This window comes from Stigmatopora nigra, chromosome 20 (assembly GCF_051989575.1).
Source record: "Stigmatopora nigra isolate UIUO_SnigA chromosome 20, RoL_Snig_1.1, whole genome shotgun sequence".
Lineage (NCBI taxonomy): Eukaryota > Metazoa > Chordata > Actinopteri > Syngnathiformes > Syngnathidae > Stigmatopora > Stigmatopora nigra.
In genome coordinates this window covers 2,732,422-2,745,353 of record NC_135527.1, presented here as the reverse complement: position 1 = coordinate 2,745,353, position 12,932 = coordinate 2,732,422, and the positions used below count along the sequence as shown (strand labels likewise).

Here is a 12,932-nt window from a genome sequence, read left to right as displayed (position 1 = left end):
GCTGATTGGCCATCTGAATGCTCACTGAATATACTCGACTCCCCATTGGCCCATTCACCACGGAAGCCCAAGCTTCTCCCGATGCCCATTCTCAGTCCACGCTTATCTCGTGCTATACAGTACGCTTCTCGCCAAGTTAAGCGTAAAAGTTTTGTGAAGCCCTTCGTGATGCCTCCCAAACGCTCTCCATGCACTGGTTATTTGGATCCGTGATTGTTGCGCGAAGCAAATCAGCCTGGACGGAAACTTAATCCGAAGTAAGGCTAAATCTTTGTTTGATGCTATGGTGCCTGAGGGTGGTGACGATGACGACAACGTTCTAGACGAGGAAGAAGAGGACGTGACGACGACGAAGGTGATCCTCTGCCCGGTGCCTCAAGCCAGACTAACCATCGACCACGTACGGCTTTCGCTGCCAGCAAGGGCTGGCTTGAGAGATTTAAGCGGCGAGTCGGACTAAAGAATGTGTCGTTGCATGGAGATGCAGCCTCTGCAGACGGAGCAGCAGAGAGGCGTTATGTTGAGGGTGTCCCCATTAACCGCGATAAGCGAGGGATCACTGTAATTTCAATAAATCTTAACAAATACTCACAATTTGTGACAGTTATTATTTATTTTATAAGAGGTTAACTTCCCACCAAATTTGATAAAGATCAGATGGACACTTAAAAAATGTTCATGTTTACCCAATTAGCATGCAATTGATAGATTTTAACATTAGGTGAATAGGAATTTATTGACTATTATTTAACGTTGAGTGAATAGGGGATTTTCTAAACCATGCTACCAATCTAATTGAAATTTGATGTGTTATTTCCACTTATAAAATAAAAAATAACTGCCAATTATTGCGAGTATTGCTTTAGAAATGGAAGAAATATTGCCAAATTTTAATTCTCATAATGGACTGACTTTGCCTATAGTCTACATACAGCTTCATCCCAAGTACTGTGTAAGAAAAGACAAGTTCCCGCAGCAGTAGTGGTCTGCTCAGCCCAAAAATCAATGAGTTGTAACTCCTCGGCTGTTTAGGGAGGCATCTCTTTTAGCAGAATGTTACAAGCAAAATGTTGGTGGGGTTGAAACTAACACATCAGACTTTTTGACAAAGAGTCATAAACAATTTATATTCTTAAATTGTAGTATTCTTTAGATCCAGAATTTAAAAGTAAAAATACCTGAAAATGTCTATCATCTCTCATTTCATTTCTGAACCGCTTTATCCTCTCTAGGCTCATGAAACCCCTGCATACTAGAGCCAATCCTAGCTGTTTCCGGGCCAGAAGCAGGGACATGTTGAATCAGTGGCTAGCTGATCGCAGGGCACAAGGAAACGGACAATTACGCATACACACAGCCATACCTAGGGGCAATCTAGAGTGTCCAATCAACCTACCATGCATGTTTTGGGAATGTGGGAGGTAACCAGAGTAATCCAGAGGAAACCCACGTAGGCACAGGGAGAACATGCAAACTCCACATAGATGGACATGACCTGGCTTTGAAACCAAGACCCCAGAGATGTGAAGCCAACACGCGAACCACTCATGACACTAGGCCGAACAGCTGAAAATGTGTGCAATTAATTTAATATTCCTACACTTTTAAAACACAAAAATCTCTGAATTCTTTAACATTGTTACACTTTTGATATGCAAAAATGGGTCTCATAAAAAATTCATAATGATTAATGCAAAGTCAGTCAGTGACACGGTTGTGTGCAAACACGACACTCCTATTAGTGTGTTTGGGACTCAGCTCTCTAACCCATGGTTTCATATTTTGTCTTCCAGGTTAGTGAAGAGCCATAAGCACCAAGAACAAAATGATCATGTTGGGCAGAATGAATGACTGGCAGTGGTGGGATTTGAACCCACGCCTCCTGAGAGACTGGAGCCTAAATCCAGCGCCTTAGACCGCTCGGCCACACTACCCTTGGAATTGGTGGTTGTGCATTAATAAAAATCATTGTACCTTAAACACCCATATATTTAAATATTGAAATATGTTATTTGTTACTTGCAATCAGATAAAACACAATGTATCATTTATAGCAAATGTCCTTAAAATTACCTAACTTTTTCTCAAAATGTAGCTTTTCGATTTATTGTCACGGCTAACTCGACTCGAACTGGACTTCGAGCTGCTCTCTTCACGCTGTGGCATTAGGAGACCAAATTTAACATTATCGCCCCCTCTGTTTAAAATCTGAATTGAGAACCTGGCATGAGGTACTGAGACAGTAGAGGGCGATAATGCTACAGTACGTTGGCTGCCTACAAACGTAAAACCTAAAGAGGAAGAAGGGGTGGGGTGTTCATTTTTCTGCATGGCTAGGATTTTAACTTTTTGTTTGTGCGCCTCTTGTTTCTCCTCAATTTGATTGAACTTAAATGAAACTAAACCTCGACAACATGCTCAAAATTAAATAGTTTGTGAAATCGGAGGCCAGTCCGTTTTTCTTCAATCCGCTTTGGGAATCGTGCTTGAGCCTAGCCTAGCTGGCAGCTAACAAAGGAACACGTCGTCTGCATCAGTACGTCGTCAAGCGAAGACAAATAAAGTGTGGAAAAATTGCCTGCGAGAATGAAGCCGGTTGCGGAAAAGTTTCAGATGGAACTCTATGGCGTGAAAGAGGATCTCTCATGTCATCAACATTCTATTGTTTGCAAAATGATGCAAGTTAAAGTTGTTCTTCACAAACTCGAAGGTACGTTCACTTTAGACGAGCATTATTGCATAATAGACCAATATATACTTTATGTTACACAATTAATATTTCCTAATGAAATATTGAACAGGGTGGCAATGTTGTTTCTGATCGTGACTTTATTGAATGAATCGCAGCACGACAGCGCTTCGCATTATTAGTCGAACTGAGAACGTGCTACAATAATAAACCACTAGATGTCGCCAGCTGCTCAATATTCATGCCTTTAATCTGCAACATCTTCCTTTAGATTACTGTTCTCATACCTGTCAATTTGTACGTTTTATACGTATGTTATACGTTTTCTTACCATTTCAAATCATGTACGCCGTACATCGACTTTTGTACGGGGAAATACAAAAAAAATCGCCAATATTTATGACAACCCATCTCAAGGAGACCGTTTTGGCTAAAATCTAGATAGTTTCGTCGGCTGGTAGCCAACAACGCTACTGTCATCGATCGTTACTATTGTCACGGTATACCAGCGAAAATTATCCTCAATCGTATGTATTGTTTTAGAGGTGGGTACGGCAATATCGGTAAAAGATGACATGCACATGCGTAGATATACATGGGGTAAATATCGTGGAAACACGCTTGGATGAGCCACATAGTAAAAAATGAGTTACTGCGCGTAAACATACGTCGTACGGTGTGTGTACAGTTTTTGGGGGGTTTGTACGGGGAATCATAATCATTTATAAGGGCAGTTAACGGCAGAGGTTGACAGGTATGTGTTCTGTAACTTTAAAGTAACCTTGTATTCAGATAAAACATTGCTGCCCACCATGATGTATTGTTCTGAACATTAAATATTCTTGTACAGTGGTACCTCAACCTACGACATGCTCGTGGTACGATGAAAATTTAGATTGAATAGTCCGCCCGCGATCTGATCAAAGTGTCGAGATGCGATCAAGCCAGGTGGCTATGACATGAGAGGCTGTTTACCATTGTAGCGCAGTCTTTTTTGGAACAACACACAGGAAGTCTTCCAAAAGATGGGGAACTTCTTTAGACTGTGACCGAGGTAGAGAATATGCAGAGTCACTTTCCAAGCTTATCCACACAGTTCCTCAGAAGTGTGGAGCTGAAGACAAGAGTAGGAGAGTAGAACTCCTCGACTCCGTTTCTGGCCTGGTAATTATGAAGCCCATGATGGAATGATTGGTCAGAGGTGTTGCTTCTTCTCCCGCCACTTTTGTCCTGCACCGAATATCCACCGGTATTGAGGTGTTTCTCCTTTTGCTGCGTATTGTAACAGCTAGCCCCATGTGTATGAGAGCGTAGGCAAGGCTGAATGGTTCCAAAAAATAAGTAGCAGAAAGAAGCCAGGCTAACATAATAAGGAAAGTTGTAAAAACATTAAAGTATAAAGTACAAAGTAAAGTAAAAAGGAATATATTAAGAAATATTAAAATGTCATGAAAAAAGATAGAAGGGCTGTAAAACCTGAAAGACATGAGTGGGCAGAGCTACCTCCACCGGCAGCCGGTGTGAAAGGCGCCATCATGGAAAAGAATAAAGAGGAACTAAACAACGAGAGCAACGATCAAACAATGATCTCAAAGTTGCGGCCCGAAGGCCAAGCCTGGCCCACTACCACTCCGTGGTGCGGCCTGCAAAAGTAGTTCAACATTTAATGCTAAAATTCAAATGCAGCTTATAAATAAATAGAACATTAACTATCCTTAGAGATATTCACTGCATCAATCCGCACAGACATTGAGGTATGGTCCTCCAAGGCAAGAGCGCTTCACTTCATAGAACTACCAGTACCATCAGAGGAGGGGATCGACACCACCTTCGAAGGCAAGAAGGCCGAATACTTGAATCTGGCAGCCAAGTGCCAGAAAATTGTCTGGAAATGCACCATCTAACCAGTCGAGATTTGCTGCTGAGGTTACGTTGGGCTTCTCCCACTGTTTTTGATCCCTTCATTCATTCATTTTCTGATATGCTAAATCTTGTTATGGGGTGCATGAGCCTATCCTGGCTGCCTTCAGGGCAGAGGCGAGGAACACCTTGAATCGGTGGCCAGCCAATCGCAGAGCATGAGGAGAAAAACAACCATTCAGGCTCACACTCGTACCTAAGGGAAATTAAGTGTCCAATCAGACTTTACCTCTATTTCAATCTCATTAATCCTCCAAATAATAACAGACCTGCTACTTAATACAAGTTAATTCTTTTTTAATGTCTCCCCTTTGGTGAAAGCATTTTTATTAAATTAAAATCTAAAACATAAAGGAGAACGTTTACAATGAAAGGGCTCCAAAAAAGATTTGACTAATTTTAAGGAGATACATCACCAGTGAAGAAACTTTTCTGACTAATAGTGCCTTACTTTGAAAAATGCACCCATAAACAGTTTTCAAATCGTGTTGCTGTTGAAGAAAATAATACAGTAGTAAGTACAGCATTGAGACAAAATGAATGTATGGCGCCCTTTTCCGTTTGGTTTCATTTCTGTGAACAAGAAATTCAGTCACTTTATAATTAGTAAATGGTTAATCAATTATGTTTGTGTCCTTGCAGGTTTCATAAATGATCTTAGTGCTGATGGGCAAGAGTCTGTTGACCTTGAAGGGGAAGTTGAGCTCCCCCAAATCAAAGAGGAGAAGCTACAGTTCTCTCAGCAACAAATGGGAGACGAGCAACTTCCAATCAAAAGGGAGAAAGATCACTTCACCTGGTCACTTGGTGAGTTTGTGAAGAGGGAAGATGTTCTGGGCGTGGCAAGTGGAGGGGCGGAACCTGCAAACACCAAAACATGGCCCCGAATTAAAGAGGAGGAGCCAGAGTTCCCTCTAAAACAAATAGAAGAGCAACTTCCAATCAAAAAGGAGGAAGATCATTTCACCTGGTCACCAGGTGAGTCCGTTAAAAGGGATTATCTGGGCGTGGCCAGTGAAGGGGCGGAGCCTGCAAACGCCTCAGCATGGCCCCAAATTAAAGAGAAGCCAGAGTTCCCTCAACAGTGCAAAAGAGAAGACCAATCTCCAATCAAAAACGAATGTGTCAAATGTTCAACTGATGAGCCTTTCAAGAGTGAAGATGACCTGGGCGTGGCCAATAGAGGGGTGGAGCTTCTGAACGGCAGCTCAACAAAAGGATGGCGAGTAGAAAATGTAATTTCTCCTTTATCAGATGGCAACAATTTGCTTGATGATGATGATGAAGATGTTTTGTAAAATCCCAGCGGTGACAAACTCTGCAAATGCTTTCAGTGTGGGAAAACCTTTGGGAGAAAGTCTTCCTTGAAAATACACACAAGAACCCACACGGGTGAAAAACCATTTTCATGTTCAGTTTGTGGTCAAGGATTCACACAGAAGGGAAGCTTAAAAAAACACGTAACAACCCACACAGGTGAAAAACCATTTTCATGTTCAGTTTGTGGTCACAGATTCACAGAGAAGGGAAGCTTAAAAAAACACGTAATGACCCACACTGGTGAAAAAACATTTTCATGCTCAGTTTGTGGTCAAAGATTCACACGGAAGGAATACTTAATTTGTCATGCAAGAACCCACACTGGTGAAAAACCATTTTCATGTTCAGTTTGTGGTCAAGGATTCACACAGAAGGGAAGCTTAAAAAAACACGTAATAACCCACACAGGTGAAAAACCATTTTCATGTTCAGTTTGTGGTCACAGATTCACAGAGAAGGGACGCTTACAAAGACACATAATAACCCACACTGGTCAAAAAACATTTTCATGCTCAGTTTGTGGTCAAAGATTCACACGGAAGGAATACTTAATTTGTCATGCAAGAACCCACACTGGTGAAAAAACATTTTCATGTTCAGCTTGTGGTAAATCATTCACAGAGAAGGGAAGCTTAAAAAAACACGTAATAACCCACACTGGTGAAAAACCTTTTTCGTGTTCAGTTTGTGGTCAAAGATTCACACAGAAGGGAAACTTAATTAGCCATGCAAGAACACACACGGGTGAAAAACCATTTTCATGTTCAGCTTGTGGTCAAAGATTCACAGTGAAGGCAAGCTTAAAAAAACACGTAATAACCCACACTGGTGAAAAACCATTTTTGTGTTCAGTTTGCAGTAAAGCCTTTTCTACAAAAGGAAACTTAAAAACCCACACAAGAACCCACACAGGTGAAAAAACATTTTCATGTTCAGTTGTGGTCAAAGATTCACAGTGAAGGCAACATTAATTAGCCATGCAAGAACCCACACTGGTGAAAAACCATTTTCATGTTCAGTTTGTGGTCAAAGATTCACAGAGAAGGGAAACTTAAAAAGACACGTAGTAACCCACACTGGTGAAAAAACATTTTTGTGCCTAATTTGTGGTCGATGATTCATACACAGGGAAAGCTTAAAAGCCCATCTAAGAACCCACACTGGTGAAAAGCCATTTTCGCGTTCAGTTTGTAGTAAATCATTTTCTCAACAGCAAAGCTTAAAAGGGCACACAAGCATACACACAGGTAAAAAGCCATTTTCCTGCTCAGTTTGTGGTCGGACATTTTCCCGAAAGAGAAGCCTAGAAGAACACTTATTAACCCACACTGGAGAACAATGTTCTCCTGCTCAGTCTGTGACCACAGATGCGCTACAACAGCCCAATTTAAAAGCTACGCAATTCAAAAACATTTTCCAGGCGCTGTTAATGTTCCAACATTTTCACATAAGTGAACCTAAAAAGAAGACTCAACAACCCTCACCTGAGAAAAGCCCTTTTTTGCTCAATTTTTGGCAGGAATATCTTAAAAACACAATTGCCCACATCGGTCAGAAACCCTTTTCCTGCTCAGCTTCTTGCCAGTGATTTAGTCGTAAGGATCGACTTAAAAGATGCAAATGTGTTGTGACAAGCAATAACCAAGGACGGCTTTGCTTGCTTTATCAAATTCTGTATGAAAGATCATTGTAATCAAAGTATAATTGTATTTTGCATTCTGAAAATCATGTTTACACTTTTTAATGTGTAATAACAATCCACACTTCAAATACAGTATTACCTTAAAATACTAGTTCATTGCGGGATTGAGCTACTATGTCAATTGACGCGTATCTCAAGTCAATTCTTCCCATAGAAATGAACAAAATATAAATTAAGCCATTTCCATCCTAAAAAAAAACATCAAATTTGTTCTAATTTACTACTGACTCATTTGGGAACCATCTGGTAGGCTCATATCTCAAATTTGTCTTGTATGTTTCAACACTTGTATGTCAAGGTATTACTGTACAGACGCTCCCCTACTTACAAATGAGTTAGGTTTCGAGCACTTGTTCATAAGTTGAAAGTGTTCATAAGTTGAAAGTGTTCATAAGTTGAAAGTGTTCATAAGTTGAAAGTGTTCATAAGTTGAAAGTGTTCATAAGTTGAAAGTGTTCATAAGTTGAAAGTGTTCATAAGTTGAAAGTGTTCATAAGTTGAAAGTGTTCATAAGTTGAAAGTGTTCATAAGTTGAAATTCTTCAAATTGAAGTTGATTCAGTGCTATATTTTGCATTATAATTCATGTTTAATGTCTATATAAGTATATTGAGGGTTTATATAAGTGCATTTGTATGTTTAAGGCTTGTATAAGTAACCGGTATTGGTTTGTACTGAAAAAAAATCATTTAATAAAATGGAGAGAATACATACATTAGAGAGAGATTTACTAGAAACTGGCCAAAAGAAACTATCTAGAAGCTATCTTCTTTTTTTTCATCATAAATGATGCGGTAGCACTGTATGGCATCATTCAATTGATTTGCAACCTTTGTGCAACGTTCAATGTTTAGGTCCTGCCGCTCGATCTCTCTGTTTATAAATGGTACTGACGGTCAAACGATTCAAGTTGTATTCCCGTGCAATGCTCACCACTTTCTCACACGCATCAAGCTTCTATATTATTGCCACTTTGGTTTCAAAGGGAATGGCTTGCCTCTTCCTTTCACCTCCCTCACTAGAAGCCTTTCGCTTTTCACCAAACATATTGAATAATGGATGCACCGGATATTTAATGATAGAAATGAAAAAGGTTCTTTGCACACTGGAGATACGCTACGCACTTCTGCATTGCAACGAACTGGGCAGAGGAAGGTAGATGCTGGGTGAGCTGAGCTCTTACAGAGCCAGGAGTCGGTATTAGCGGCGGAAAGAAGCACTACTCAGAAAAAGACGTGCAATACCAAATCGAATTTATGAACATTTTTCGACATTAAGTCAATTTGCAGGCATGTTCGTATCTACCGTTTGTTCGTAAGTTGAATGTTCGTAAGTAGGAGATCGTCTGTATAATAAAATTGAGTGTTGTTGAAGATTTTATTTACTTCACAATTCTATCCGAAATAGTAGAGCCTAAATTAGGAAATTACAAAGTAAATAATCAATGATATGATGTAAATAATATGGAAAATGTCTTCACAGTTAAAAACGAAATTTGAAAATTGCAGTATTTGTCTATTGAATTTGTTTGCGAATCCAATAAGAATATTGAGTCTTATTCAAACATAATCCATTTTAATGAAAATAATTGATATATTGAATCTAGGATCTAAGAAACATTAGAAGAAATATGGTGTGAAAGAATGAAATTTGTCAAAATAAATAAGTAGTACAATGTCCTTATACTTTTGTCATATTATAAGTCATATTGTCATATGTTGTGTACTTCCAATAAAGCTCTCTTTTTGGTGAAAATAATTTTGGGGTCTTTTTGTTGAATAAAATCAGCCTTCTAAATTCAAAGGTGACAAAGAAGAGAAGTGTTATTTGCGTTATTAAGATTTAAAACATACTTTTTTTTAGTTATGCTTCAAAATAAAACATGAAACAAAAGGAAAGGACTAATTTAAACTTCAATATGGTAGATTTAAGTGACTAAAAATGAGGAATATAATAAAAACGCAGATCCAAAAGGCTGTGAGTCTTCTCTCATATTTCCGGCAGTTGGGCGCAATGCTGCTACTTAGCAGCGAGGCGGGGTTTCTGTCAAATCAATACGATTGTTTGAAGTGTTTGAATTTTTACGGGGTTTTAAGGCAATGTGCTTTTTATTTTGCGCTTTTTATTTCTTCTTAGCCTCATGAACGAATCCATCAAAAGTATCGGAACAGAGCATTTGTTCCAATTCCTTTCGAATTTTATGAACAAAGGCTGAAACCTAGTTTAGCCTGGCATAGCTACGACATAAGGGGACAAACAAGGCGATTAGGATCAACGCATCACCAAGCTAGCTAACAACAAATCCCAAAAGATGTCAGGTAAATGGTTTTATAACTCTCATATCTCTCAAATAGATGATCATTTGAATATTTATAGATTTATTTTCACCCCCCGTGGTTGAGGTCCATCATGTAAACACAGACGAGTCTGATATTTGTTTTCGGTTACGTGACAACTCGGAGTCAGCTGACCCAGTTTTAACGTCAAAAACACGTTTTCCTGATGTTCACGTATACCAAAACTTCGTTTTGGGCTTTTACACGGGTGTACGGTTCGGTTTTATCAGTCGTACCGGAGGAAAATATGACACCTCTAAACCAGGTATAGAGAACCTAAGGCTCGCGAGTCATATGTGGCTCTTTTGTTGGGTGCGTATGGCTAATTTATAAGCTAAAATCCCAGCTTTAATCATAATTTTGATATTATTAGACCCCCGTGTGAATGCATACTCGTTGATTATCATGGATTAGCAGCAGTGTAAGAATGTTATTAAAAGATTTAAGTGAGTTTTGTACTTTTAAAAGCGGTGTTTTTTTTATTTGAAATTCTGAGTATGGCCCCCAAGGAATAATATTCCAAATTTAGGTATATTTTATGACCCTCTGTTAATAAGGTACGTGAAAATATAACCCTTGTATTACAAGTACACATAGTTTTCGCAATAGCACCCACACATTTAGTACAAGGACACACAAGTGCACGCAAGTACACATACTTTAGTCCAAGTACTTGCAGTACAAGTACATATCCAAACAAGAGCAATTGAAAAATGAAAAAGCGGTAATTTGACCACCAGAAAGAGCTGTTTTTCAATTGTGGCGTCCAGGATAACTTAATAAATTGTTGATGAAAATTCCGTTCATAAAAGAAATTCCAAGTTCAGTCGCGTTATCTATTCTCCGTTACTGATTAATAATTAATTTACTAAGGATTTTATTCTGACGAGTATATACTTAATATTAATCACTGTCGTTTCGTATAAAGTTAAATAATCTTTCAGTTGGTGCATTGATTACTTTTTTCACCAATTGGCGATCATTAAAACGGTGTTTATTAAAATAGCACTTGTTTTCAGATGAAGATGTATTACAATGACAATGTCTTTTAAAAATGGACAATATTGAGAAACCATACTGGTGTCCTGTTTACTCTGTTTTCATTTGAAAAGACAGATTAACATGAATGAAAACTGAAATAAGCAAAGAATTTTGCACACAATGACATTTCTCCACCTCACAGATATCCACCCAGGGCATTGTCTCGACCACCCAGCGTCCGCTCGTCTCAAAGAAGAAGAGAGGTCGCCATATATCAAAAAAGAAGAGGAAGAATTTGTACTCATCAAAGTGGAGGAAAAGTTTGAACCCGTAAAAGAGGAGCAGGAATTTAATTACAGTTGGGAACCCCCACATTAAGGGGGTGCCGAATCCCCTCAAAAAGGAAGGAGACCACCCCCCCCCAATGTTAAAGAAGAAGAGATGGACATCCTCACGTGCACTTTTGAGCCTTTAAAAAGCGAAGAAGACGGTCTGAGCGAGGCCAGCAACTGCTCAACGGAAGCACACAAGCTCATTGCTCCGGTAACGGATAGCAACCGCGCTACGTCATTGGACACCGATGAAGAAGACGAAGTTCACAATGCGGCCGCCGCGGACCATAAATGCTCACAGTGCGGGAAAACCTATGGGAAGAAGTCCAACTTGAGGAGGCACATGAGGAGCCACACCGGAGAGAAACTTTTTCCCTGCTCCATTTGTGGGAAGAAATTGTCTTCCAAGCAAAACCTAACCAACCACACCCGAACTCACACTGGTGAGAAACCTTTTTCCTGCTCCGTTTGCGGTAAGAAAATGACTTCCATGCAGAACCTGACACAGCACACGAGAACACACACTGGGGAGAAACCTTTTTCCTGCTTGATTTGTGGCCAACGATTTGCCGAGAAGGCTAAGTTGACGATCCATACCAGAACTCATAATGGGGAGAAACCTTATGCCTGCTCGGAATGCAGCCAGAGATTTGCGCACAATAACTCCTTAAAAATCCACCAAAGAACCCACACGGACGAGAAACCGTTCTCCTCCGTGGGTGGGGAAGGATTCCCTGCCAAGTCAGATTTAACAAAACACACGAGGACCCATACCGGTGAGAAACCTTTCACTTGCTCACTGTGTGGCCAAAGATTCACTCAGAAAGAGTACTTGATGGAACACACGAGAACCCACAGTGGCGAGAAACCCTTTGCACGCTCATTTTGTGGTCAAATCTTCTCTAAAAAGGGGAATTTAATGCAACACACAAGAACCGACACTGGTGAGAAACCTTTCTCCTGCTCAATTTGTGGTGAAAGATTGTCTTGGAAATATCAGGTTAAGAGACACGTGTGTTCGGATGGAAAATGGTGACTAATAAACATTTTAGTCATTCATTCTGGTTATTTTGGTTCAAATTATAATTTGATTATTTTCCACGAGTATAAATGTGACAATCAACCAAGTTGCCATTTTTTCCGGACTATAAGTCTAACTTTTTTTTTTCATAGTTTGGCCTGTGACAAATATTCAACTGCGACTTTTATACCATATTTTCTCACATGTTAGCTGCCTCCACATGTAAGTCTTACCTTTGATAAAATTGCCTTGAAATCATTGAATTTGACATTTTTTCTCGTATAAGACGCACCCTGATTGGTTAGTTAATAATTACACTTCTGATATAATGATCAATCACTGCAGGCAGACATCTTATTCAATTATTGACATTTAATTAAAAAATTTGCATCTCTGGTAAAACCAAATAAGGGTAGATACATCAAGACTTCCTCCCGATCTCCAAAGTATCTCCTCGAACAGTAATTTCTCGTACGGCTTTAAAGCCATGAATCAAAACTATTACAAGGTTATTGATTAATCCAACATGTGTAAGCAAAAACAACATCTGTAACTAGAATAACAATTAAGGTATTTAACAATAATAGACAGAGGAAACTAAAATCAACCTTCATTTGAATTTAAACAATCAC

At 39.4% G+C, this 12,932-nt stretch overlaps 2 protein-coding genes and 1 non-coding gene across 3 annotated transcripts; 2 read left to right on the top strand and 1 right to left on the bottom strand.

Moving 5' to 3' along the window:
• Window positions 1-1,852: 1,852 nt before the first annotated feature.
• On the bottom strand, window positions 1,853-1,934 carry trnal-uag (transfer RNA leucine (anticodon UAG)). The gene has a single exon. It is a non-coding gene; the product is annotated as a tRNA-Leu (tRNA).
• A 300-nt stretch (window positions 1,935-2,234) lies between these two features.
• LOC144213406 (uncharacterized) lies at window positions 2,235-9,388 on the top strand. Its single transcript, XM_077741857.1, has 2 exons — window positions 2,235-2,710; window positions 5,252-9,388. Exons 1-2 carry the CDS (start codon window positions 2,587-2,589, stop codon window positions 5,905-5,907), a joined length of 780 nt encoding a protein of 259 aa, XP_077597983.1. The 5' UTR covers window positions 2,235-2,586; the 3' UTR covers window positions 5,908-9,388.
• A 1,651-nt stretch (window positions 9,389-11,039) lies between these two features.
• On the top strand, window positions 11,040-12,522 carry LOC144213403 (uncharacterized). Its single transcript, XM_077741848.1, has one exon. It carries the CDS (start codon window positions 11,389-11,391, stop codon window positions 12,313-12,315), a length of 927 nt encoding a protein of 308 aa, XP_077597974.1. The 5' UTR covers window positions 11,040-11,388; the 3' UTR covers window positions 12,316-12,522.
• The last annotated feature ends 410 nt before the right edge of the window (window positions 12,523-12,932 follow it).